This window comes from Dermochelys coriacea, chromosome 16, assembly GCF_009764565.3.
Source record: "Dermochelys coriacea isolate rDerCor1 chromosome 16, rDerCor1.pri.v4, whole genome shotgun sequence".
In the NCBI taxonomy this organism is placed as follows: domain Eukaryota; kingdom Metazoa; phylum Chordata; order Testudines; family Dermochelyidae; genus Dermochelys; species Dermochelys coriacea.
The window spans coordinates 14428542-14455261 of NC_050083.1; the positions used below are offsets into that span (position 1 = coordinate 14428542).

Consider the following 26720-nt stretch of genomic DNA (forward strand, 5'->3'; position numbering starts at 1 on the left):
GATAAGAATTAATACCTAGCTTTTGTATAGCACTTTCTAGCTGTAGAGCTCATTGATCCATAGATTACAGGTGGGGAAACTGAGGCACAGAGCAGGCACGTGAGTTGCTAGTAGGGCCAGGAATAGAATCCAGGCCTCCTGACTCCCACGCCCTGGCCACTAGGCTAGACTCCCTCCTTTAGACACACATGTCTGGACTGGAGGTGGGCTTGTGACACTCCGTAGCATGCAGAGATGGAGCAGGAGACTAGTAAAGTGTGAAATACATTGCCAGTGTGGTAGGATTGTAGCATCGAGGAAGGGGATTGGCCAATTAGGAACAGCTCTCCTTTGTATCCACTGTATTGTGCTGTGTGCCAAGTGCCCCCCTGGTGACTGCATGCGCAGAGAGGGAATGGCAAGTGAGGTTTCTGCCGGGACAAGCCCGCCAGCTGGAAATCCTCACGGGGGGAGAATTGGAAACCTCAAGAGATTGCCAGCTACTCCCTGCCTCTCTTTGGTTCTTCTGGCTGCTTGCTGAGTTGGTCAGTGCTGTGGAGAGTCAAGATTCAGCCTGGCGCCAGCCTCCAAGGGGCGCGTGGCTGAGATCTGAACGCAGCACCGCGTCTCTGCGCCAACTGCTGATACCAGATGGGCGCCTCCTACAAAACACCAGTTGTCTTGCCACTGAACTGAGCAGGCTACGGAGCTGCTCAGGAAACACACACACCGTTTTAAAAGAGGGGGGAGGACACTGGCCTTCAGGAATCTCTCACTTTCTGGAGGGGCTGTTTGTAATGGCAGAGAAAGCTCAGCCCTGGGGTAAAGGAATGGGGCTGTAAAGATAAGCACTAGCACAGCAGAAATGGCCTTAGCTGGGTCAGTGGAGGGGAAGGTGGGTGTGATGTGCCCAATATACCAGTTACTAACCTTTCTTTCTTTCTTTCTTTCTTTCTTTCTTTCTTTCTTTCTTTCTTTCTTTCTTAGGTACAAGGGCTTCATCAAGGACTGCCCCAGCGGACAGCTGGACGCAGCTGGCTTTCAGAAGATCTATAAGCAGTTCTTTCCCTTCGGCGACCCAACGAAATTTGCAACCTTCGTTTTTAATGTCTTTGATGAAAACAAAGTAAGTGGGTGACTGACAGGAGCTGAGCCCCCCGGCCCTCCGTGTGCACCCCTCTCACCCACCGGGAGTTGTGTGGTTTAGGGTGCCATGAAACGTCCTATACAGTGACAGCTGCTCACTGGTCAGTTCTTGAGTGCAAAAGTCTAAGCGGTCGCTTCCCGGGGTAGGAAATTTCAAGCGGAGAAGCTTTAGCAGCAAGTCCCCACGCTTGTTCTACTCTGTGATTCTCAAGGGGGCAGCGGATAGTCCACAAAGTGCAGAAGAGGGAAAAGGAGACATTTGGTGCTGCTAACAGAGACCCATCCAGCAGGCCGTCCCTTACCCGCTAAAGCCGCCAGAATTACCCAGAGCTGCAGCTCTGACCCTACCGGCCAGATCAGGCTTTTTACAGACAAGCTGCAGCGGAGAGAAATGTTTGTAATTCCCTCCTCCTTTCTATCTCGCCTCTGTCCTGGTGGCTACGACCCTCTTCCCTGTTCCAAGGGCAGCTCCTGGATTGTGTCAGACCCGCAGTTGCCTGGCCACCAGCGGTTCTCTTTGTGCAGGCGGAGTTGCTGAGGAGACAACCCTGGAGCCCTGCTCTGCGGTGGCCAGTCAGCAGCAGCCTTTGCCAGGAGCCCTCCTGCCATTTTGCATGCAGAAGAGTTCTTGCTCCCGTCCAGTAATTCCCCTCTTTGTTTTCCTTCTGCAGGCAATTTCGCGGGAGAGAGAGGGAGACCCTGTCCTAGGCCCAAGGCACCTCACCGCCCCATCCCTCCGCTGCAGTGTGTTCTGCCAGGACTTGTTAAAGTTGTTGTGGGGGGGAGAGGACGCTCACTCTGTACATTTTCCCCCCGCCCGACATCCCTCTCCTCTGGTCACGAAGGGGATGTCTCCACTGCACACTGAGCCCAGGTCAGCGGGAGCTGGGCTTGTGGACTCAGTGTTTCCCTGCCCACACTTGCGTGTCCCACTACATTGTAAGCCTGGGTTTACGATTGTCAGCCCCGGGTCCACATGGCACTATGCCAACCTTCTCACTGGGTCTGCGGCTTGAGCTCCGTCCACACTGCAAAAGGACAGGGCTTGGACGTGAGTCACAGCAGGACACAGGCTCTGACCTCCCCCTGCCCCCCCAGCAGGGTCCTGGGCACTTGCCGAGTCAGACTGATTTGTGTGTGGACAGAAGTGGGGCTTGGGCTCAAACCTGAGTCAAAGCCTGGCCTTGGTGCACAGTGGAAACATTCCCTAAGTTACACCAAATGTAGACTGCCTGGACCTGTTCCCCACTGCCTTGTGCACCGTGTCTTCCTTTACAGATGCTCAAAGCAAGGGTAAAGTGCTATCAGATCAGAATGGCACAAGGTAATAGCCGTTGAGACTCTGTTACATGCCCACTGATGGCAACGTAACTTGCACCATGTCTCTTCTGGATTTGGCCCTGGGATTGGAACTCACAGCAGAAAAGGAACCAGTGAAACTCTGCTCAGAGAAATGGAATTGCTCCACCAATCGGGATACCAGGGAGCTGCTCCCCTTCCACAGAATCAGATGCCTGCCAGTGGATTCTGGTGCCCAGCATCCTGCCCTCTCTCTTACCAGCTGATTAGTCCCAAAGCACCAAGAGTAACTTGAACTGTTACTCTACTGGACCATAGCTATGGTCAGGGTCACCTGAACAAGATCTAGTGATGGAGCCCCACGAGCGGGAATGCAATTAACCCTGCTTACGTCACCACAGTGAATCAGCAGCGCGGCGTCTGTATGGAACAGGCCTGTTTGGGACTCCACATGTGTTTGCATGCATGATTCATAGGTGCGGGCACACAAGTGTAACAATACAAACCTTGGCCCTGTGCTTTTGACGTATGTGTCACTCTAGAGCTCTCTTTCCCTTCTCAGGATGGGAGGATCGAGTTTTCGGAGTTCATCCAGGCGCTGTCAGTCACATCGCGAGGGACCCTGGATGAGAAACTGAGGTGTAAGTACCCAGCTCTGTTTGAAGCAAGGAACAGCGTCTCTCTCTGTCCCCGCACTTCTGCTCTTCAGCCCAGAACGGGTCCAGAATAGCAAGAGGCAGCCATGCAGTGAGCATCTGCCCAAGCAGGGAAGAGCACTAGAGAGGGGTCTCACTGGGTATGTCTAACCTGCATCCGGGAGCGAGGCTCCCAGCCAGGGCCCACAGACTGGGGCTAGTGGGGCTCACACTCGCCTGCTAAGAATAGCGTCGTGGGCATTGCTTGAACACTGGGGCTCGGGCTGGAGTTGGGGATCTCGAGCCCCGGCACCATTCTGTGGCGTCCGAGGTGGAACATCAAAGCAACGCCCACACAGCTCATTTTCATGTGCGAGGGTGAGCTCCCCTGACACAGATCTCTGGGCTCTGGAGTGGAAGCTCGCGCCCAGTTGCAGGGTAGAGCCTTGTTGCGCCAGGGCTCTGTCTTAGGATCTCAGGGCAGGCGTTCACATCGCACAGCCTGAACTGAAATGGGGAGACGCTCGCTGGGGTGCAGGAAGGGAGGGTCCCAGAGGAGAGAGTTGGGTGTTAACTTACTGTGCGTGCGTTAAGGTACTTAGGAAACCTGGCGGACTGACAGCCCTGCTGAACAGAGCCTCTCTTTATCCACAGCACAGGTTCTGTGCAGGGTAGCAAGGCAGGGCTCCCCGTCGCTACCCCTCTGTCCCCAACTTGAGAGACCTCACCTGGGCTCATCTGGGCCTCTTAGCTGAGACTGGCCAGGGAGCCAGTGATGTCTGTGCCCTGGGAAGTGGCCCCCAGGAGATGGCTTGTTCCTGGCACAGACAGCCCACTAAAGGCTGACAGACTCTCACTGCCAGCCCAAGCTACGTTCACACTGGGTGCTGCCTGCCCTCTGGCGCCCGGCACTTCCTCAGCTATTCAGCGTCACTCTTGGTTTCAGGGGCGTTTAAACTGTACGACTTGGACAACGACGGGTACATCACGAGGAACGAGATGCTGGACATTGTAGATGCTATTTATCAGATGGTGGTGAGTGTCGAGGGGAGGGTAGAGGACGCTGGGGTGGAGTGCGCTGCGGTCCCACTCGCATTCAGATCCAAGCGGCAGATTCTGATGCATTCCCCTGAGTGCAGCAGGCCCGTCCGGGAGTCAAATTAGCATGTCTCCAATGGGCAGAGTGGGGCAGGATGTGGGCAGCCCCTCCGGCAGGTCACCCCCTCTGCTTTTGTGGATATGGTGGAGGGGGTTGAGGTGGGGAAGAGCAGGGCAGCCTGCTGGTTAACTCGTCCCCCTAGAGAGCAGGGTGCTGCAGAGGTGGCTTCTGACCTGAGGCTCCTGCCGTGAGCATGTGACCCCCATCAGCATCACTTGGCTGCACAGCTGGCTGCGGGAGGCTTGTGTTCCCACCCTGCTGTGTTCCCACCCTTTTTCCCACCCCAGGTCCCAGTGCTGGAATCATTTGCTCCAAGTGGGGCAGGGATCAGATCTGGCCCTTCGCTAGGAGTCTCTTGTGATGGATGCACATGAGGTCGGCTGAAAGGTGGCTGCGGTGGAGAGAGCAGGCTTTCCGCAGAGCAGACGGAGCCGCCCAGAACTGTCCTGAAGAGGCTCAGCTCTAGACTGGGGCATTCTTCCCCTAATGCACAGAGAGAGAGTGAGACCCAGAGACCCCCTAGCACTGAGGATGCAGCCCAGCCACAAACAGTAAATGTGTGTAAGTTATGCTCTCTCCTGTCCCTACAGGGAAACACGGTAGAGCTTCCAGAAGAGGAAAACACACCTGAGAAGAGAGTGGATCGGATTTTCGCTATGATGGACAAGGTGAGACTCGATGGTGACTCTTGTGTGTTTTCTCCTCACCTCTAGGGGGTGGCGGCTGTCACAAGCCCCGCTCCTCCATCTCCCAGAGTGGGTCCCGCTCCCCCCACAGGTACTATGTACCATGAAAACCACCGACTTGTAGTCGTCTCCTCTCACTGTGGACACAAAATCTCACCTATGCAGCCTGCTCAAAGCTTCTGCATGGGCTGGTGGGAGCCCCAGCTACTCAGGGCCTCTCGTCATTGGGTGTGACATGGTGCCACATTTGTCAGTGAACCATTAGTCCCTGATCTAGATTGGTCCCAATGGAAGGGAGGTTTGCCTTACAGTTCCTCCCTGCTTCCAGCTTCCCCCTTGCCTGTGAGCATGGATTCTTGACCCCAGGCTGGCCTGATCAGGTGTGGATGTGATGGGTGATCATATTCCAATGCAGGGCTGAATCAGCAGAGTGCTTAAACCCCAGTGGAGACTTTGAGCAAAGCCTGGGCTTGAGCGCTTGGCTGAATCAGCGTCTCTGGCAGGCTGGCACTTTGGGCTGGACTCAGCCCTGCTGGACTAGAGAGGTGTCACGCCCAGGGGTGAAGTGGGATTTGCCCAGGTGTGTTTCCATCACTGCCTGCCCTGGGGGAAGGGCAGCCTTTGTTTCTACTGCAGAGCCAGAGGAGGCTGCCAAGTGGACCAGTGAATCTATCCCCTTAGCCATAACCCCACCCCAGCCAGCGTGGCCAACTCTCCAGGCCTACTCTTGCCCACCTGGCCCAGTTAGGGCTGCAAAGGCCAGTGGGGCGGCTCCAGAGGAACATGGTGCCCTTCAAATCCACTCCTCAACGTGCACGTGAGGCAGTAGAGAATTGGGGTAGATATCAGAGATGGGACAGAGTCAAGGGGGGCCAGGTCCAAATCTGAATTTCCATGGAGTTTGGGGCAAGGGATGTTTGCCTCAAAGCTGTCTCTCTTTAATACCAAGCACAGATTATTCCTCTGGGTCCAGGGCATTTCAATAGAACAATTAGTTGCAACATATTGGCCATCGCCAGCTCTCAAAGCCATTGCCTTTCAGAATGCCGACGGGAAGCTAACACTGCAGGAGTTCCAGGAAGGCTCCAAAGCAGATCCCTCCATCGTACAGGCACTGTCCCTCTATGATGGACTCGTATAGTCCCCAGGATCCCAAGATGAGGTAAGCCGAGCAAGGTGGTAGTACTGGGGATCTCTGTTTATTGTAAGCAGAACTGGTGGTGCTGCCTAGACCTAAGGTTGCCTGATTCCTATTTTCAATTGCTTATAATTTTGCCAAACGTGAACTGTTTGAGCTGAAATTTTCTGTGCTGCGTGTTTGCCTCAGGCTGAACTTTTTTGGGTGGGGGAAGGGGAAGGGGTTTCAGCTGAAACAGTTCAGCCATTTCCTAGAACGATGCTAGGAAAAAAATTATGGTATATTGCCCATATTAAAAATAGTCTTGCAACTGCTTAATTGAAAAGGCCTAGCACCCCCATGCTTTGGAGAAAGAGCTTGAAATTTGGCAGGTGGGTGGCCTTTACCTCAGGAATGTGCCTTGGCCACCCCTGTTAAAATCCACCCAAATATGGTCACATTATAAACCTTTGAAAAAAATCTCTGTTTCCACATGCACAGTAGAGACTTGTTAGAGTTTGGCAGCTAAAGTCTCCAAAGATTCCATCTTTACTGAGCATGCTCCAGCCTCTCACAGCTCTTACCTGGTGACTAGACTGCACAGGTGCCATCCCTTAAGGTTGCCTGACATTGCCCATTTTCAGTTGCTTATAATTTTGCCAGGAATTGATCAGGGGCTGCAGGGACTGAGCAGGACTTTCCCTACATAAGAGCGGCCGTATTGGGTCAGACCAATGGTCCATCTAGCGCAGCATTCTGTCTTTCGACAGTGGCTAATGCCAGATGCTTCCAAGGGAATGAACAGAACAGGGCAATCATTAAGTGATTGGACTGTCATCCAATCCCAGCATCTAGGACAATTGCTCCTCATGGTGCTGGAGTCTGTTGTGGTGCCAGGCACAGGAACTGAGAGTGGGCAGACAGTGTCTTCTGTGCTGTCAATGCTAGAACATAAGAATGGCCATACTGGGTCAGACCAATGGTCCATCTAGCCAGTGTCCTGTATTCTGACAGTGACCGGTGCCAGATGCTTCAGCGGGAATGGATAGAATAGGGCAACTTCAAGTGATCCATCTCCTGTCATCCAGTCCTAGCCTCTGGTAACTGGAGGTTTGGGGGCACCCTGAGAATGGGGTTGCGTCCCTACCCATCTTGGCTAAGAGCCATTGGTGGATTTATCCTCCATGAACTTACTTATTCTTTTGTGAACCAAGTTATACTTTTGCGCTTCACAACATCCCCTGACAATGAGTTCCACAGGTTGACTGTGCGTGGTGTGGAGAAGTACTCCGCTATGTTTGGGCCCAGGTAACATGGAGCAGCAGGAGGAAGCAGCCACATTAGAATGCAGTAGGGTGAAGAACAGGGAGGAGGGAGAAGAGGAGGGCACAGGAGCCAGGAGGTAAGGGAAAGTGGAGGAAGAAGTGGACAGTGCAGTCTGGGCTATTCCTCAAGCAATGTGAGAAGCCTCAGGGATGAGTCGTCTCTGTCAGGGAAAGTGTGGCAGCATCCAGAGGGTGGAATGAGCTGGACTAAAGCCAAGGAGATCACCCCGTTGTCCCTGTCAGTATGGTGCTGGGATTCCAGCCCGGGGCTCAGAGGAACTTCCTCCAGCACATCTCAGTTTTGAGCATTTTAGCACTTAGAGACCACGCTAATAGCCCTAGAAAAACCCAAGACATCACGTGGGACTGTGAAACGAGGCTGGAGCAAAGCCTGGGGAATGCACTGGAAGGAGCAGTCCTGCACTGCCAGGAGGATGGGGCAGATATGAGGTTCAAGGTCTCCTCCGTCTATGACCCTCACAATTCTATAATTCAAGCCACACACGGATGCAGTGTGAGGGCCGAGAAAAACCTGTGATGGGTTCATTTTATTTTTGTACCACTTTACCAGGCTGGTTCTTATTTTGCCACATCTGGGGTGGGTGGGGAGAGGTCTCAGACCCAGAGCTAGTCCTACACCCAGATTTGGGGAGGGGTCTCCAAGAAATGATGCTGAATTCAGCCTATATCTACATAACATGCCCTCTTTCTTGCTCCTTTTCAAGCAGGGGCATATTATTGGAATGGGGTGACTGGCACTAATTAGATTAATTAGACTGATTCGCTGCAGATGCTGCATTCCCTGTGCATTATGTTCTCCCCTGAGCCCTAACTCTGCCTCCTTCCACATGTGCTTGGCTATTTTTAAGGCGATATGTAGCAAACTCTAGTGGTGAATGCACAAAGGAAAATGCCATATTGTCAGAAGGGAGCTAGTCGAGAATGCAGGACGAGCTCCTATAGGGGGCACATTGGGGCCCTGAGTTCAGCAGCAGCCACCTGGCCTAACGAAAGCTGCTCTTCAGGGCTGTGTGTGCAGTGGTGCAAAGAATAGACTAAGCTGGAGAAGCCAGAGGCTGGGAGGGAGGAGAAGACAAACTCTTTAGTGAGTTACTGGGGGATGAGCGGTTGTTAGACTTGGATCTAGTTGGTTACAAACACCCCTCTTGGGAGCTTTATAATTCCTACCACCCGACGGGGGAATCGATTCCTTCATACAACCTTGGGGGACAATCGCAAACACGCTTTCTGATTTTCAGGCATCTACAAGGACTGTTGTAGAGGACGATACAGTAAAACCCGCCTCGCTGTAAAGGATTTTAAACCAGCGGGGTCCATGGGTGACTCATATGGTAGCCGCGATGGAAGAGCCCCAGAGGCAGTTTGCAAAGTCTGGGGATTGGGGAAATGCTTGTGTATTAAGCATCAGTAGCACAACTGGCACGGTATAATACTGACTAGCCCCTGCACATCAATATTCTGCAGCATTAATCATATGGATTATTATTGAATTGTATCTGTGTATTGTGGGAGCACACAGGTGCTGCACAGATTCAGTCCTTGCCCCAAAAACCGTCATTAAGAAATGTCTCCAAAATTTTGAATTACAACAGAAAAGGGGATGTGGGAACCATGAACATTTTCACCCAGACATTCCTCCTTCTCCCCCTTGGAGTTCTTCAGATTTCATAACTTGGATGCTGTTTCCCATTTTTGAAAATTTCAGCCCCAAGAAATGGGGAGAGGAGGGAAGGAATTTCAGAAGGAGGCAGCAAATTTTTTCCTGTTTACCCAGCCAGTTCAACATTGCCAACAGCAAACTTTGAGAAACTGGCGAGGTCCTAACAAATCATGAGATTGGCTAATAAACCAAGAGATTTATAAAAAGAATAAACCTAAGTTTCTGGAGTTGGCGCCTCGGATGTGTGGGGCGGAGTGTCATATTTCCAAACTTTTCTCCACAGCCAGGATGGTGAGAAACATCCATTCTATTTTCAGTGAAAGCATAAAGTCTCACAAGAATCATCTGACTCAAGGAGCTGGGTCCTTAAGAAGAAAAAAAAAGATGGCAGGACTTGCGATAAAATGACATGAATTGGCAACACTGACTTACCAATAAATTTCTTCTTGTCTCTAGTTTCATTGACTTAAACACAGGTTGACTTGCTTTCTCCTCTTCTCCCCCTCTCCCCCCAACTTCTCTTTCAGTTGCCTGGGGGAAGATTCTTTCTGTGCCATCAGACCACCTCAGTAAAGAAGCTTTCCTGTCCCTCTCCAGCCTTCCTTTATGTTACACGAACAAGGGAGGCGCTTGAAGTGTGAGGTCATCCCCCGCACCCACTCTGCACTCTGAATTAACCGTGTCCATTTGCCAACTTCTGCTTTCTCAACAACAACAACAATAACAAAAGGGGAAAAAAAGAAGAAAAAAGAAAGGAAAAAATAGAAAAAGCAGTGATTCTTTCAGCTTCTGGGGTGGAAGGGATCATGCATCGCTGTGTGGAGACCCCTCCTGCCTCTCGCTTTTACTTAGTAGATTTTTTTTTTGAACAGACTAAAAATACCGACAAATATTTTACATTCTTTTCATAGAAAAGCGCAGCTTGAAGAAGGAACCAAAAGGTACTGCTGAGGTCTTGGAGCGGGCGGCTGCTGCATGCCGTCCGAGTGCTTGATCGCAATCGGCTTCTGCTTTATCGGGGGGGGGACGGGAACGAGAGGATGGACAATACAAGGCAACTGGAAATGAAAGTTCCACATCCCCTGTGTTTCCAACAGCCGCCCAGCCCGCATTGTTAGGGAGATATGTATATTTTTTGTGATACAGTATTGTGCTTTTTTTTTTTTGGATGGAAAAAGTGAGGCTTTTGTTACTATGCCTATCTATGTTATCGATATCTTTATTTATTTGTTGTAACTGTTGCTGCTGTGTTTAGTCTTTCGTGTGTTGAAACACCTAGGTGATAAAAGTTGCAAGGTTTACACACTATGGCAGGGGGAGATAGCCTGCAATAGCAATTAAGCCAAAAATATCCCCCCCTCACTATACTGTGCTTTGTCAGCTGGTTGATGTTTTGCGGGGGATAATCTAACCCCCTTCTCCTTATTCCCATGCCTCTGGTCTCTGTACCCTGCGCTCCCTCCTTCTCTTCAGAAACTCAGCTAGTTCCCCTGACAAATCCCAAGGTGGGACTGAATGCTGTCCTCCTCTCAACAAGTTGTATTTCTGTTGCCCTTACGCATTCATTTTGCCATCTTGCCTTTGTGTAAAGCAGATTGATGAAATATACCGTATCCAGACATTTCTCTGCATGAAAAGTATTAATGGGGCCAATATTGTTTGAGCTTTAAAATGACCCTCCTTTTTGGAAAATCCCGGGACTGTCGTGTATCTATCTTGCGGGGCAGATGGGGAGTTAATAAAATGGAACTGAATTAACTCCTTGCTAAGCCTCCAGGAGGTTGGGAGCCTGGAGTGCCTGTGGGCTGAGAACATAGATGGTTGGTTGATTGTACAGTGTAATGTTTTTGAAAAGAACCAGCCGGTCAGTGGAGCTTAGGAGGGTTGTCTAAGCAAACTACAGTTCGCAGCTGTTTAAGGCAAAACTCAAAGCCTTGACGCTGTCCAGAGCTACACAGTGCTGCTTAGTGTCCTGGAGAAGGAGGAGGAAGACTGGCTATAGCCTCTTAGTGTTTTGCCGCGTTTGCTCTCATTTCAAAGTGCTCTTGAGTTTTGCTCTTTGGGACATGCATTGAGAGAGACCTAGAAACGCCTTGTTCAGTTTTCAGAGTAGCAGCCGTGTTAGTCTGGATTCGCAAAAAGAAAAGGAGTACTTGTGGCACTCACATCCATTCCTACGGTGCCCAGTTTGGGTCACAAAGATGGACCTGAGCTTTGATGAACAGGAAAACAATCAACGAAACAAATCCAGCCTTGCCCCTCCCTCATTTCTGCTTGGTCTATCTCCACCTTTGGGTGAAATGGAATAGCACAATAGAAGCACAGTAGCAAACCCACCCAAGACTAGGGCAGGTGCTAGCCATGGTTCCTTTGTATGGCTGGGCTGGAATGGAAAACCTTCTGAAGCTTTCCCCAGGAAAGTTTGTGTGGTGCCTGTACACAGAGCAATTGTCAAGTGCACCATAAACTTTGGAGGCCTTCGCCTTTCCACCCGCGTTTTTGGTCATCCACCCAGAGGTTGGTGCATTCCCCTGTTGTGCTAGCTAGCCGCAGTATTTCTAAGGCTCTGATCACCTTGGGATCCAAACACCAAGCATTGTTATTCTTCCGACTGTGTAACAAGAACAGCTGCAGAGTAATGGATCGGGAGGCAGGAGGAAGAATCTTCTCTTGGGTTCTCCCAGGCAGTACTTGAAACCTCTCACAGGAAACCTGTGAAAAGGGCAGTGACTCCATCTTTCAGAGCCAAAATCGCCTTTTCTGTATATAAATCCCAGTCACTGTGCCAAGCACTGCTTCCCCTTCCTTCTTTCCTCTCCCACCATATCCCTACAGTGTAACCAGTGCCAGCTGTGCTTTGCCAGAGATGATATACAGCCCAGGTGACCCAAATTTGGCACTTGAATGCCTGCAGGGTGGTGCATGTGGGTGCCTCTTTGCAAAGGGGCAGATATCCATAGGAGGGGTGTCTCCTGTCTCCGTAGTTGGGCAGACTTCGAGATTGTCCACACACCAGGGCTACATAGATTTGAAACGTGAACTCCGGCTCCAAAAACAGCTAACTTCAGTCACTGGAACTAAACAAGAAATGTCCATTAGCTGTCACCAGCATTAGGGCTTCTCTTCTGCGTAGGCTGCACTAGGGGCAATAGGGGGACACACAGGAGAGTAAGGTCTGATTCCGTCCAGCCGTGACACATTTGCACTAGCGTGTATATAACACTGGCTTTCTTCCAGTGCTTTGCGTTCCATGTTCAGTCCTCCATGTGTCACAGAGCACAGATGTTTTAGGATGGCAGCTGCCCCTCAATCTCAGATCGCTATTGCAGATTATGGCGATACCCTGGTCGTGGAAGCACAAGAGTTTTTGGCCTATCACAAGCTTTGGAAACCAGGCAGGCTTTTCTCCACAGTCTGCATCCTCTCTTTACCACCGCGCAGTTACGTTGGAAGTTCTCCGAATCCTGTTCCAGAAGAAAGAAGAGTCAGCTGGTATTGTAACTTTCTAGAGCGCAGCCTGATTTCTTTTTTTGTTTGTTTGTTTTTGGCGTGAAATGAGAGGGGAGTGCTATACCCCCACGCTCATCAGTGTAAGCAACTGCATCTGCCCTGCATTTTGCATTTAATACCACAGTACCTTTTCTTTGGGTTGGGCTGGAAGTTATTTCTCATTGTGTGGTTATAATGATGTCCTTCATCCTTCCCAGCGAGGTCACCCACGCTTTCCAGAGCAATATTTTCAGCTACTGGGTCACAAATGCAGCTGGTATAAATCATTCCCTTGACTTCCGTGGAGCAACTCTGATGGACAGCAGCTTGAGGACTGGTCCCTGATGCGTGGGCAGCATTGGGTGGGAGGCCTCCTGGCCCACAGAACACCAAGCCTTAAGGCATGGGCTATGATCAGCACATCGAAGCTGTCTGCAGTAGCCTCAGCCAGCCCAGGGTCCAACCAGCAAATCAAGGACCAAACAGCAGATATGGCAGGGGCAGAGAATTAACTCCAGGTATACTGTACATGTCAATTTTGGCTCCAAGGCTGGAATTTTCAAATGAGGGAGGTAGGCACTCAAATCCCAATAGCACCTAACTCCTAAATCCCAGCCCTAGTGCAGAGTGGCCATCTAAGGTAGCTATTTATTCCCCACGCCCTGACCCAGCACTAGTAAAGAGCTCTTGTCTTGTCCTATGACTACCTTCCATTTGTAACAACCATACAGAGCACCCAGACATCCCGTCTATACCGTTCTTAAAGGCCATCCCCTTCCACACGTTTCTCTCACTGGTATCAGAAAAGCACAAAGTGTTGGAAGTAGCATGATCTGTTTCGTTGCTTGTTAAGCTGGGCTTCCGGGGCTTGATTTGTGTGCACATCCGGCTTGCGTATGTCCAGACAGAACTGAAGACTTGTAAAGACCTTGGTCAGTATGCCGCGCAACAGATCTGGCTCCAAATCTAGCTTTAGGGCTTGGGGATGACTCATGCATTAGCAGGTCAAGAGAGAGAGATTTGGGGGGAGGACCACAAAACTGCATGTTTTGGTTCCCCTCAAAGGCACCAGTCATGCAGTGAGGCCAGAGACCGTCCACTGATGGGTTGCGAATCCCATGGAGTGCTTAGCTTGACTTGAAAATGTGGTAGGAACGTCAGTTTCCCCTCATGTTCTATTCGCCAGGTAGGCTGGATATTCTGGATCGGCTCTACTGTAACAGATTCCTCCAGGTAGAGGCCTCAAGCCAGAGAAGCATATGCTTAGGTCCACCTTTATTCAGGAAATCACTTAAGCAGCTGCTTAATTTTCATTCCTAAATAAAGATGAGTCCCTGGATTGGGGCTTGAATCATTTCTGTCATTGCTTAAAATAATATCCAGCCTCTTCAGTGACTCCTGATCCAGAAAGCCCCATCGGTGGAATGTTCTGAAATCAACATGGTTCCACTAGGAAATGATCCTGTATAAGAAGATACGTATTGTACAGAAATAGCATCAAGACACTGCAGCTCTGTATGGTGAGAGGTTTTGTCGTGGGGCTTTGACTATGGACTACTGTAGTATTGTTTTGTAAGGCGGGAACCATTGTCTGTGGCACTTCTTGAGGAGACTTGATCAACCTTAGGAAAACTCACCAAACAACTGCATCCGATGAAGTGAGCTGTAGCTCACGAAAGCTTATGCTCAAATAAATTCGTTAGTCTCTAAGGTGCCACAAGTACTCCTTTTCTTTTTGCAAATACAGACTAACACAGCTGCTACTCTCAAACAACTGCTGCGTTTTATTGCAGGACAAATTCTGACCTCATAGGGCCTGATCCTGATCCCACTAAAATCAATGGACCAGATCTTCAGCTGGTATAGAATCAGTGGCTCCATTGATTTTGATGGAGCTACACCAGTTTATACCAGCTGAGGATCTGGCCCAGTGTGATTTTTGCCATTGACTTCAAGGGGAGCAGGACCATCATATGAATCTCTATTGAGCCATTGGGATGAGATAAATGATTTGAAGGTGTCAGAGGGTCCTGAGCTTTTCCTGGGTGCTGTGGGCTCTTTTGGAAATCCTTGCCTGAAATAAAGAAAGCGAGACAAGGAATTGAACATTTACCATGTTCTCTTTAAGGGCACACAAGTTGTTTTTACACCCAAGAGCAAGGCCTCTCCCCCTTTGAAGCTGGGAGTTGGCTGGCTCCTGCTTTTCCCTTCAATCTGATATGTTACAGAGATGGATGCATGAAGAATGGAGCATACCGTCCCGGTCGTTCCAAGGGAAACTCAATTCCCCTGCTGCTTTGTGGCCAGAATACTCTCATTTTTGGTAGCTCTCTGCGGTGCCGCCTGGCTCACCATTTCTTCCCCCCCAGGCTGGTCACTTTCTAATACCGATTGGCGTTTAAGGTGAATGTGACACTTCTGTAACTTCCCCTGCTGATAACTAATTAACCGCACAAAGTTTATAACAATATCCAGACAAGTGTGAATGTATTTGTTCTGGCACTTTCGTCGGAAAGGCTTTTAAGTTTGGCAGAGGGTTTTCACCTTCCAGTTCATTGTATGAATGAGCCACTGTACTTCAAGGGACACTCTATAATTGGTCCAGCTCACACAGGACCAATTTGTTTGTTGTTTAACAAATAGATTGTCTTTGCCAGATTTTCAATAGCAGCAGCTGTCTGTAGCTCAGCAACAAACAACCCTGGTCTGGGAACTGCAGAGAGCCCTGGTGATTAGCACTCTCAAGTAAGCAAGGAATTTCATGTTTCAGCAAACTGCTTTTATTCAACAATCGCATCCGCAACAAGGGGGATGCTACTGGATTCAGTGTCTTACTCGGAGAAGCCCTAAGCTCTGTCCATTGCCAGGTCTCTCTCTCTAGCTTACTTCCTGTGAGCTACTAAAAGGCCCAAAAGATGATGGTGGGCCCCACTGACACACACTGCTAAGGGAGTAAGCGGAATGGAGCCTTTGGCCTCCCTGCCCCGTTAGAAAGGGTAGCAAAGAAAGCTGTGTTTGTCACGGCGAGCGGATCCAGATGGGGCGGGAAAGAAGTGTTGGGTTTGAGCTAACAAGGGCTTCAACTGGTAGGGAGCGCGGAAGAGAAACGTACCGCACAGTGACACTCAAGCTATGGCTGGTTCCAGTCCAGCCCACCTTCCCTAGAGCTGTACCTGAGGTCTTTGCCACAGCCCTGCCTCACCGGCAGTGAAAGATGATTTCTGCTTGGCAATTTTTGCTGACCCTCTGGGTGGTCGCCAACTGCCGCCTCCAGGAGAGTGCAGTCCCCTAGCCCGGAGTCACTGTCATACCCCTCTATTCTTTTAATATTTGCAAATTAAAAAGCAGAACAGGTTTTGAGTGAATAAAAAGCTTTGGTTGATTAATAAAGAGCCTGTTTCATCTTTTTTTTTGTGATCATGTAAGTTTTCCCTTGTGGACAGGCAAGCCTGTTGCTGGAGCCAGACGTTACCTGCAGGGCTGTTTGAGAACTCAGCAATGGCATATTTTCTCCCCGAGGGGCAGCATGTTCCAATGGGGAGGGTACGGGACTGGAACTGGTGAGACCTGGGTGCTAGTCGTGCCTCAACGCTTGATTCACTGAGTGGCTTTGGGCAAGTCACTTAGCCAAACTTTTCAAACGTGGCCAATGATTTTGGGAGCCTGACTTTGAGATGCCTTCAGCCTTGTTTTCAGAAGTGCTGAGCATCCACCCCTCCAGCAGAAAGCCACGGGAACTGCAGCTTCTCAGCACCCCTGAAAATAAGACAGAAGGCATCTCACCTGAGAAAACGTTGGCCTTAACCTCTCTGTGCCTCAGTTTTCCCATCTGTAAAATGGGGTTGACACCTACCCAGTCTTGTAAAGTGCTTTGAGATCTACATATAAAAATGCTGTCTGAGTGCTAAGTATTATGTGACTATTATTTATTATTAGTGAATTGATTTTGCACGGTCTCTGGAAAATGAAACACAAAGGAACCATGAGTAATGGGGAAATCACTTCCTCCTGGTTTTGGAATATTCAGTTTATTTCACCAAGTCATTACCTTTTTAAAAAAAAATCTGGGTCATTATTAAAAAACAACAACGGCAACTGATGTGTTTGTTTTTGTGATATTTTCTGCACAACATTTCCCGAGATGTTCCTGGACTAAAGAGAGAAGAGTTGCAGCTGTGACATTTGAAAAAACAACCAGTAACAGAGTCAAAGGTGCATGGCCAGCCTCTGATAACTTGCTTTCTGGCACTAGATGTTATCTGTCACTGTCAGTGTTGCATAGATTAAAATGTGGGATCTGTACTTTCCTTTTCTTTTGTTTTATTTTTCTGTTCGTATGATAACTCTTGCCGTTTTATATCACCTTTCGCTGTAGCTCTGGATTTTGTCTGGGCTTAGCTGTTTCCTCAAGAAGAAAAAAGATTTGCGATTTTTGGGGGGAAGTCAGACTGGCGGGTCCCCTGACTTATAATAATAAGTTTCCATTGTACAAGACAGAAGGAGAGGGAGATGTGAAGGTTTTTTCCTCTTGACTAGTCATTTAATTATAATGATCGGTATCACAGGCAAAAGCAGCTATATACAGCTATTCCCTTGTGAGGGATTATAGCCAAACTTGTTATTTCATTTTTCGATTGCCTTTGAGATGTGTTTTAGCACTGGGCTACTATTCCACAAACCTCCCATGGGCCATGCTTTGAGAAGGGCTCAGTTTACTTGCATTGATCTTCATTGGATGGTGCAGCTACTCAGGGTCTGGCCCTGCCTTTTTGACAGGTAAAATCGACTTCCACGTGTGCTGGTCTCGAGGGCATGGCATCCTGCAGCTTGTTAATCAGTTGAAGAAGCAGAGGACAAAGAAATGGGCCCAATACTCTGCTGATTTAAATGGGTGAAACTGCATAGGCGTCAGTGGAATTGCATCCATTTACACCAGAGGAGAATTCGGTCCAGTGCAGAAAACTAGTAAAGCTCCCATTCCATGGAACAGGCGTATTCAGATGAAATGTTTCAATGTGACAGCGGGGCAAGGAGAGTTGGCTGGTTGCCTGTTGCATTCAGCATGTTGAGTTCACCCTTGACTGTCTGTGAGCAAATCAGCACTGACACAAGCTGTGTTTTTCCCTGCATGTCACCTGGGTGAAGAGTAATAGTGTGACCTCACGGGGATAGCTTAGATCCTAGACCCTGGGAAAACTGCCTTTCCAATGGTGTGGGATGCAGCCTTCAACTCCCAATAGTCCACGAGACATTCAAAGCTGCCATCTACACACAGATTCAGAATCCCCAAATTCTATTGGTGCCACCATAGATACATATGGGTCATTGTGATAGCATCCGGGACTGGCTGGACCAGCTAGCCAGCCACTGGATGAGGAGTAAATCAACACGTGGATTGCAAAGCAGAACAGACAGCGGTAGTCTGGACTGAGGCCTGAGTTGTGGGAGGATAATTGTCTCTTAAAGAGACCCACAGAAGGCAAACAGGGGAGAACCACTCGGTTTAGTTAAGGTTCAGAGTAGCAGCCGTGTTAGTCTGTATCCGCAAAAAGAACAGGAGGACTTGTGGCACCTTAGAGACGAATACATTTATTTGAGCATAAGCTTTCATGAGCTACAGCTCACTGCATCAGATGCATTCAGTGGAAAATACAGTGGGGAGATTTATATACACACAGAGAACATGAAACAATGGGTGTTACCATACACACTGTAACCAGAGTGATCAGGTAAGGTGAGCTTTTACCAGCAGGAGAGAAAACAAAAACAAAACCTTTTGTAGTGATAATCAAGGTGGGCCATTTCCAGCAGTTGACAATAACGTGTGAGGAACAGTAGGGGGAAAAAATAAGCATGGGGAAATAGTTTTACTTTGTGTAAAATGACACATCCACTCCCAGTAGTTAGGAAAGGTCAAATCTGGGTGAGGCGCAATTAGCAGGTAAAAGCAGAGTGACCAGGAGGGTGAAGAAGGATTGATTCGCATCTGCTTCCTTACTGCACAAATGTCTGCCCCCACTCTGATCTGCAGGAATTGTCTATTCTCTCCCTCGCTCCTTGGTGCCAAGGAAATCAAACGTCCGAAGTCCTTTTGAGTCCTGTTTTTCAAAGTCGGTTTTAGCAATGGGGTAGGGAATTAGTTTTCGCACTTAGGTCCTTCTCTTGCTCTCTTTCTGTTCCTAAGAACGTTTATCCGCCCCTCGCTCTGTGTCCTCACCGGCAATCAGCTGAGCCCTGGGCTAAGAAACAGCAGGTTCTGCAAAGAGCCCCATTTGTAAAGCCCAGGCCCTCTCTGTGTGTCTGCGCTGGTGTCACTCCCTTCGGTTTGGATTGCATGCCCCTTATTGCCTTGTCTTTTAAGTCTTAAGATGAATTCAAGAGCAAAACAAAAAAACCGAACAACAACAACAAAAACCCCACAAAACCCCAGAACTTTGTGACAGTTGAAATAAAAGCTTAATGACAGGAACAACGCGCATGTGATCTGTGGTGCACTGCAAAGCCAGGTAGGTGAAATACAGAGAGATTCTCTACCTAGGAACATACGTGCTGTACACATACAAACAACAGACTAAAGAGGAAGGGTGAACTGGCCCCACTGAAGTCAGTGGCAAAATTCCCTTTGGCTCCAATGGGGCCAGGATTTCACCCAAAAAGAAGAGCCCTTGTATTTTCCAGGCTTGTAGTTCTGTAACTGTTGCCATTAGCTGTATAGTTAGGTTAATCCATGCCCTAGGAATCTCAGTTTGTCCCTCAAGTTTATTGGTTTGGGGCAGGATTTTTCTACCTCCGCTTTGGACCCCTAAGTATGATTCCTATAGACACTCTGAGCAGCCCTTTATGCCACACATCACTGCTGGTAGGACTATCTGTGCAGCCAGGTGTTCTCCATAACAAGTAAAGGCAACAAAATCTGGCCCCGGGGAAACGTACCTTACTCCACGAATATCCCCCTGAATTCAGTTTGGCTCAGAAGCCTGGTCTGCAGGATCACATGGAGCTTCTAATATGAGCTTGTCTCTTAATGAGCTCTATGAAAGGCCAGCATCTCCATCAATTTCCTACCATGCTGGGAAATCCCTGGGACGCCCCCTGGAGTAAGGCTGTACTTGGCCTGAGGAGGGGTGGCGGAATCTGGCCTTTTAAAAGGTTTTGTTGCCCAACATTTGTTTGACATCTTGGCTGCGATGAACATTTGCTTGCCTTCTAAGCAGCCTGCTTCACCCAGCCCCGTCATCGGGGCTGGCAGTCGTTAAGAGGGAGCTCCTGTCAGGGTTATCTGGTTCCCGGGGGTGATTCAGGGGAGCGGGGCGGCCTCATGAGATGGAAGACGCTATGTTGCTGAAGGAGCCTGGAAGAATGCTGGGAACTGGACTGGACACCGCCAGGGAGGGACGTTCCAGCTCTTTACACAGTGAGGTGAAGGATGGAACGTGGAGAGAGGACCTGGTTTGCAACACCCGCTTTGAGGAAACCCCTTTGGGATGTGAAAGGACAGGTAAAGGCAATCCCAGAAACCTCCCAAAGGGCAAGCAAGGGTGATTTGTGCAGCACAAGCCCCACAGGTGCCAATTTTTCATTGTGCCTGGGGGGGGGTTCGACCCCTCCACTCCACGCCTTCCATCAATGCCACACCCCTGCCCCTGCTCCACCCCCCCGCGCCTCTTCCCACCCCGTTCTGCTCCCTCCCCCAACATGCCATGTTCTCGCTCCTCCCCCATCTCCTCCCCAGCCTCCTGCCTGCCGCAAAACAGCTGATGGCAGGAGGCAGGAGGAGGGCAGGGCCAGTGGGTGGGCGGGAAGCACTGGGGGGGGAAGAGAAGGGGCTGGGAGGGGGGTGCCATTTTTCCCCTAGGGGTGTTCCAGCCCCGGAGCACCCATGGAGTCGGCGCCAATGGCAAGCCCAACACAAGGGTTTCCAGGACAATGAGCTAAACAGGAACTGCTGAGGATCAGGCCATAGATGGCGCCAGATGGCCGAGGAAGTGAGCCTCTCCAAATGAGAAATACGCCACTGCTTATATATGGCAGGCCATTGATCTCTCCAGGCTGGGGACTTGACCATGTGCTTTGTAATACATTTGAGTGCGGGCTGCCGTATTAAGTCCATAGAGAGGCCCTAAAATAATGAGTCTCTGTAAATTCTTCCCATTCATCCATTAATCAGTCTGAGGGCTCATCCAGCTGCATCTGTTTCTTTATGTACCTTGTGCTCAAACTCCTTTGACATCACCTGGCTCCTGGGTTGCCAACTCTCTATTTGCAGAAAACCGAACACCCTTGCCCCGCCCCTTTTCTGTGGCCACGCTCCACTCATTCCATCCCCCTCCCTCTGTCATTCACTCTTCCCCACCCTCACTCACTCACTCACTCACTCATTTTCACCTGGCTGGGGCAGGGGGTTGAGGTGTGGGGGGGAGGGTGCCGGTGAGGCTCCATCTGCAGGTATGGGCTCTGAGGTGGGGCTGGGTTTTGGGATGCAGGAGGGGGCTCTGGGGTGGGTGTGCAGGAGGACATGTGGTCAGTGGGCGGCACTTACCTCAGGTGGCTCCCAGAAAGCTGCTGGCATCTCCCTCCGGCTCCTAAGCAGAGGTGCGACCACGTGGCTCTGCGCACTGCAGGTGCCTGCAGGCACTGCCCCTTCAGCTCCCATTGGCCACGGTTCCTGGCCAATGAGAGCAGCTGAGCTGGCTCTGGGAATGGAGGCAGTGAGCAGAGCCCCCGTGGCTGTCCCTCTGGCTAGGAACCAGAGGGAGTTGCCGACAGCTTCCCGAGAGTCACGCGGAGCCGGGTAGGGAGCCTGCCTGTACTGCCGACCAGACTTTTAATGGCCCGGTCAGTGGTGCTGACCGGAGCCACCAAGGTCCCTTTCCTGCCGGAATTTCTGATCGAAAACTGGACACCTGGCAACCCTAGGCTCCTCCCATTCCTTTGGTCTGATGGCACGGCACCATAACCTTTAATCTCCAGTGGGTTCTTTTGCTGGTTTCCTCACTACAACAGCTGGGGAAAGGCTGTAACCCGAAGGCTTAGTGTTCCCTCCGGGGTTCCCCTCCAGCCTTTACCCCTCGAGGCCTGCACGCAGGGGCCGGGGCCACACGTTTGACTCTCAGGCTGGAAATGTGGGGGTCACAAGCACGGGAGCTCCTTGCTGATCCTTCGCTGCCTGCTCTGGCTCAGTGCACACCACGAACGAACAAGGCTGCTGGGAGTTGGCAGCTGGAAGGAGCAAGTTAGTTCATGTCTCTGAAATGAGCAGGGTAGGACTGTGGGGAGCGGGGGGGGGGCAGGGGGAAGGGGAGGGGCGGCACAAGCTCATTCCAGGCAGGGATGTGGCATCCATTCTCAGCCTAGAGAAAATTGAGGCTGGACTGAGGCCGGGGGCGGGGGGGGGGGGGGGGGTTGGGAGTGGTTGCTGTGGTTTTTATTTTATTTTGATCCTGTTATTCTTCTGCTTTTCATATGGTCCTGTGAGATTAATGCTGGGGCCCCTCTCTTCACCCGCCGAGCGTACCCTGCCCACGTGCTGGGAGTTACGCTCTGCGCCTCTTTCCCCCCCCCCCCCGTGGATGGAGAGGGAGACATGATGGCTTTAGCCCACCAGGCTCCTTTGATTTCACTGGTGACCCTGAAGGGGCATCACACTGGGGCAATGCTTTGTCTTTAGGCTGGACTCAAACAGGCCTAGAAGGGAAAGGAGCTAGAGTCTGTCTCCAGCCCCCTGAGCCGCCCACTCCCTAATAATTTTGGGTGGCACATCGCTGTACCCATAGCCCCACCAACTCCATTCGTGGTATGCGGCGTGATTCAATGTCAGGACGGGTCTCGCTGTTTGGCCCTCTAGTTGCTCTTCTCTGAGCTTCCTCCCATTTAGCCCACAAACCAATGCAGCACTTCGGGGCTGGCTCTCTTAAAACTGGCTTTTGTCCATTTTCAGATTGACCCTGTGCTGCCGTGAACTCATCTGTCCTGCGAACTCAGGCCCTTGAGGGGAGGGAGCGGGGATGCGGCGCGCTAGACAGACGCAATTCTTTCAGCTAGGGCCATGCTTTATTCATGCTGAGTAACCTGCGGAGTTGAGTCCCTGTGTATTTGTTAATACAACTGACCATCATGTCACTGCATATTTGATATCCCAGCAGTGACAAAAAGCATCTCCCTGCCAGTATTTTTCCAACCACCCCAAAGTACGCAGCGGTGCCCTTACAAGGGTGAACACTACCCTGCAGCCATCCCACCTACCTGCCAAAGTGTAATCCCCTGGGCACCTTAAGGCCACAAACTAATACACCTGCCTGCAGAATTCAGTTCATCTCCACTTACAATCTGGCAGGGCCACCAGCTGGGGAGGACTGGTGAGATCCAAGCTTAAGAAATGGACTGAAACAGATGCTCTTGTTTGGTGAGGGCAGTGGAGTACAGGTGTTCTCCCTGGGAGTTATGCCGTCATCTTTTACATGTGGATTAGGCACATTCGCTGGCCATGTATGCCGGGCACTGTGCTCTTGCATGTGGCAGGCCAAGGGAGGCTGTGGCCTGGCCTGGCCTCCCTTCTGACCTGAGACCAATCACAGACGTGTCCTTTGGCAGACTGATAGACTGTGTTTAGTTTAGAAGGCCCTTTGGCAGGGCCCTTTGGCAGGCTTTATAGCTGATCTGAACGGCTGCTGTTTTCCTGTGTGCTTCCATTGTTCATGGTCTGGTGGTTAAAGCGCAGGGCTGGCAATTCTACCATGGCCCTAATGCAGGCTGCCTGTGTGTATCCGAAGGCAAATGGTTGAGCCTTTCTGTGCCCCCATACGCCCAGGACAGTGGTGTCATGCGGCTACATTCACCAATGTTTGCAGAAGTGCTGGGGATGGAGGACACAGTGGGACTGCCCGGGGCCGGCCTGCCTGTAGTACACTGATAATTGTTTATATTCTTTCATGCTGGTGCTCTTAGCTTCTGCTCCATGTCTGTGGTGTCCAGCCCAAGATCCTGAGGCATGTCATGAACCTTCCACACATCCTCCCCCAAGCCCAATGCTTCTCTTCCAGCTACTTTTCCTGGGACGAGCAGGTAATGGTCGACCCCATCTTAGCCATTCTTTTCCCATGAGAGTTGTTCTTTGCCAAGATAGCTTCTAATCTGCCCCATATGCTCTGGTCTTTTATTATTTCCCATTGCACTGCCCATGAGTTCAGCCTTCTCACTCCATATTCCTTCCCCATCTTGTTTTGCTCGCCAGCCATTGTTTCCTGTAGTCCCTGTGCTTAGCATGTGCAGTAAAGTGCTGGCATTCTCGGTTTGGCTGCAACTGATGATGATGTTTGATTTTAATGTCTTGTAATTGTATCTTCCAGAATCTAATTGTGCTTCCCCTGTCCCTCCTCTTCTCTCTCCCCAACCATTATGTCTGTTTGAGCAATTTGGATAGATAGAGAAGGGGCCACTGAGCTGCATGCATGGATTATGCTTTTAACATCCTATAAAACTGGTTTTGCAATTTCAATCTGTCAAGTCTTCTGGAAATAAGCCCTGAAAGTCTTCTGCAAATCCTTTGGCACAGCACATCTCGATTTCTTTTCTATCTTAACAATGTGACTAATTATTGTTGGGAGTCCAGAGAAGATGGATTAGTGGTGCAGGCTTCAGGCTTTAAGCAACTAGGCTGTCTACACTGAAACCTCGCACCATTCCAGCTCCATTTCTGGGACCCCCAAAGTAGACTGGCCACTGGCATTTCTACCGCATTGTCCAATGCTATTCAAAGCAATATCAGGTGTGGAAGTGTCATAGAAGGCAGCGCGGTCAGGGGATAAAGCACTCAATTATGGGACAGGAGACAGGGGTCTAATCACTGCATTACTGACTCGTAATGTCACCGTGGGCAAGTCACTAACTCTCTCTGCCCCACCAACCATTGTCATGTCTAGTCAGATTGTAAATTCCGTCTCTCACTATGTATATTGTCACCCCTCCGCTCTGCAGAGTGGTAGCCAATGTCCAGGCGCTTCTGAAGGAGAAATTAGTGTAAACTGTTTTCTTTATTCTCTATACACCAGTCCTGAACAGAGGTGGTCATAAATGGGGTGCTGCCAATTCTCTCATTCAGTAAGCTCAGCCCATGCAACCACCCTGTTCCTCAGTAGAACTCTGCCCCTACAACAGACTCTACTTCGATTAAGGGAGAGAACAAACTTCCCTGCTGCCTGCCGCAACTCCCCCCAAAAATTTGCATCATAAAACGGACAGCAATGGAGCTCTTCTTCAGACTGAACAGTGCTTGCATGCTAAGAAAAACGGCTTGTAAGACTATGTGTAACAGGTCCACCTGCCAACTCCTGCCATTCCAAGATTGCAATGCCTAGCGCAAAGGGGCACAGAGTGCATCTCTGGGTGCTATTGTAATTTACACAACGAATAATAAGAAAACGCCAGTGCCCTATCTACATGAGCAATGGGGGATTTGCACTGCGATGCAGCACTCACGGAAGGTTTCTTGCCAATGGTTAATGTAGCTAAAAGCACAGAACTCCTGCAAGCACAGGGTCAAATCCCAATGGAGTTGACTGCATTCTTCCCAGGTACATAAACAGAGTTCCCTGCAGTGTGCCGGGGGCTGAAGGGGACCTTTCTGATAAGAGCTGGACAATAGAGGTTCTTTATGGACACTGAGGAGGGATTTTTCAAAAGCGCTGAGCCCTGGCCTAACTCTGCTCCTGCTGGAAGCACTGGTAAAGCTCTCATTGATGTCAATGGGAACAGAGTTATGCCAACGCAGAGCATGTTGGAAAATCTCACCCTGCGGATCCTACAGCACTTCTAACCCAAGCAGAGGTTTGCCCTGGTGTTCTCAGCCAAGAAAGCCCCAACCCTGACTTGTGCAACATGCACTGATTGGAGGAGATGCAGACCTGGCTGCATTTTGGGGATGCAGTGAATTTGTCAAGCATTTTGACAGGGGACACAGGCACGGACCTGATTCCTGGCGAAGAAAGAATTAAATCCAGCACAACCTTCCCCTCCCATTGCTCAGGGGGAGAGCTAGAAGAGAGGCTGCTGGGATGGCAGAGAATGGTGGAAAAAACTGGCTTATTTCTATTTCCTAATGGAGCTGTGCTTGATTTCTGCTTACTAATAATATCCCTTGTGGGAAAGTCCTTAGTGACTGCCCCTGTGTCTCCTTTCTGCTGTGTCCTCCCCACAGCTGATAAGCACTGCAGTTCCCTTGGCAGAGAAGGTGCCATAGTTATATAAATAGATTAGAAAACATCTCCAGCTGGTGTGAGATCGCTATGCTGCCCAGTAGGAGACCTGTGGTTGAGTGCTGGTCCTGGGTGGGGTGGTGTCTGTAGCAAGAGTGGCTCTAAAGCCGGCCTGTCTCCTTAGAGACCTAGTGGAGGGAAAAGGGCCAAGAGTCTGTGAATAGAAACGTCTGTGTGCAAATCAGCATGTGCAAGCTGGACTCCTAACCACTCCTGAAAGTACAGGTGGAAGCCTCTAAACCAGTAGTTCTCAACCAGGAGTCCAGAGCCCCTTAGGGGGCCTCGAGCAGGTTTCGGGGGGCCTCCAAGCAGGGCCAGCATCAGCCTCGGTGGGGTCCAGGGCAGAAAGCCAAAGCCCCACTGCATGAGCCAAAGCCCCACTGAAGCCTGAGCAATGTAGCTTTGTTGGGGCCCCTGTGGCATGGGGCCTCAGGCAACTGCCCTGCTTGCTACCCCCGAATGCCGGCCCTGGCTTTTATATGTAGAAAACCAGTTATTGTGACACAGTTGGGTCGTGGAGTTTTTATAGCATGTGGGGGGGGGCCTCAGAAAGGAAAAGGTTGAGAACCTCTCTGCTCTAAACCACTTCCCTGAGGCTGATTGTCCTCTAACCTCATTTTAGTTACACTGTGCCAGAAGCAGCCCCTTACTCAGGAGCACGGCGGGGAGCGAGCGTGCAGGGAGGTGATCAGCATGCATGCGCTGCAGATGGCTCTGGAAGATCTCCCCTTGCTGACATTCGTAGGTCCCTTATCCTGCCTGTGGACCCAGACACTAGAGAGCAGCATTGCTCGCAAAAGCCAGTAGGTAACAAAGTGAGCTGTAGCTCATGAAAGCTTATGCTCAAATAAATGTGTTAGTCTCTAAGGTGCCACAAGTCCTCCTGTTCTTTTTGCAAATACAGACTAACACAGCTGCTACTCTGAAAAGTAAGCACAGACAGCATGGAAGTGG

At 50.2% G+C, this 26720-nt stretch overlaps 1 protein-coding gene across 4 annotated transcripts in view; it reads left to right on the plus strand.

Annotated features, from left to right (window-relative positions):
- Positions 1-16835, plus strand: part of NCS1 (neuronal calcium sensor 1) — a 119689-nt gene extending 102854 nt beyond the window's left edge. For all 4 annotated transcript variants that reach the window (XM_038374147.2, XM_038374146.2, XM_043498698.1 and 1 more), the window contains 6 exons: positions 967-1105; positions 2987-3065; positions 4006-4094; positions 4809-4886; positions 5947-6066; positions 9555-16835. In XM_038374147.2, coding sequence (XP_038230075.1) covers positions 967-1105; positions 2987-3065; positions 4006-4094; positions 4809-4886; positions 5947-6045 — 484 coding nt within the window. In that variant the 3' untranslated portion in view covers positions 6046-6066; positions 9555-16835. The remainder of the gene's footprint in view (positions 1-966; positions 1106-2986; positions 3066-4005; positions 4095-4808; positions 4887-5946; positions 6067-9554) is intronic.
- The last annotated feature ends 9885 nt before the right edge of the window (positions 16836-26720 follow it).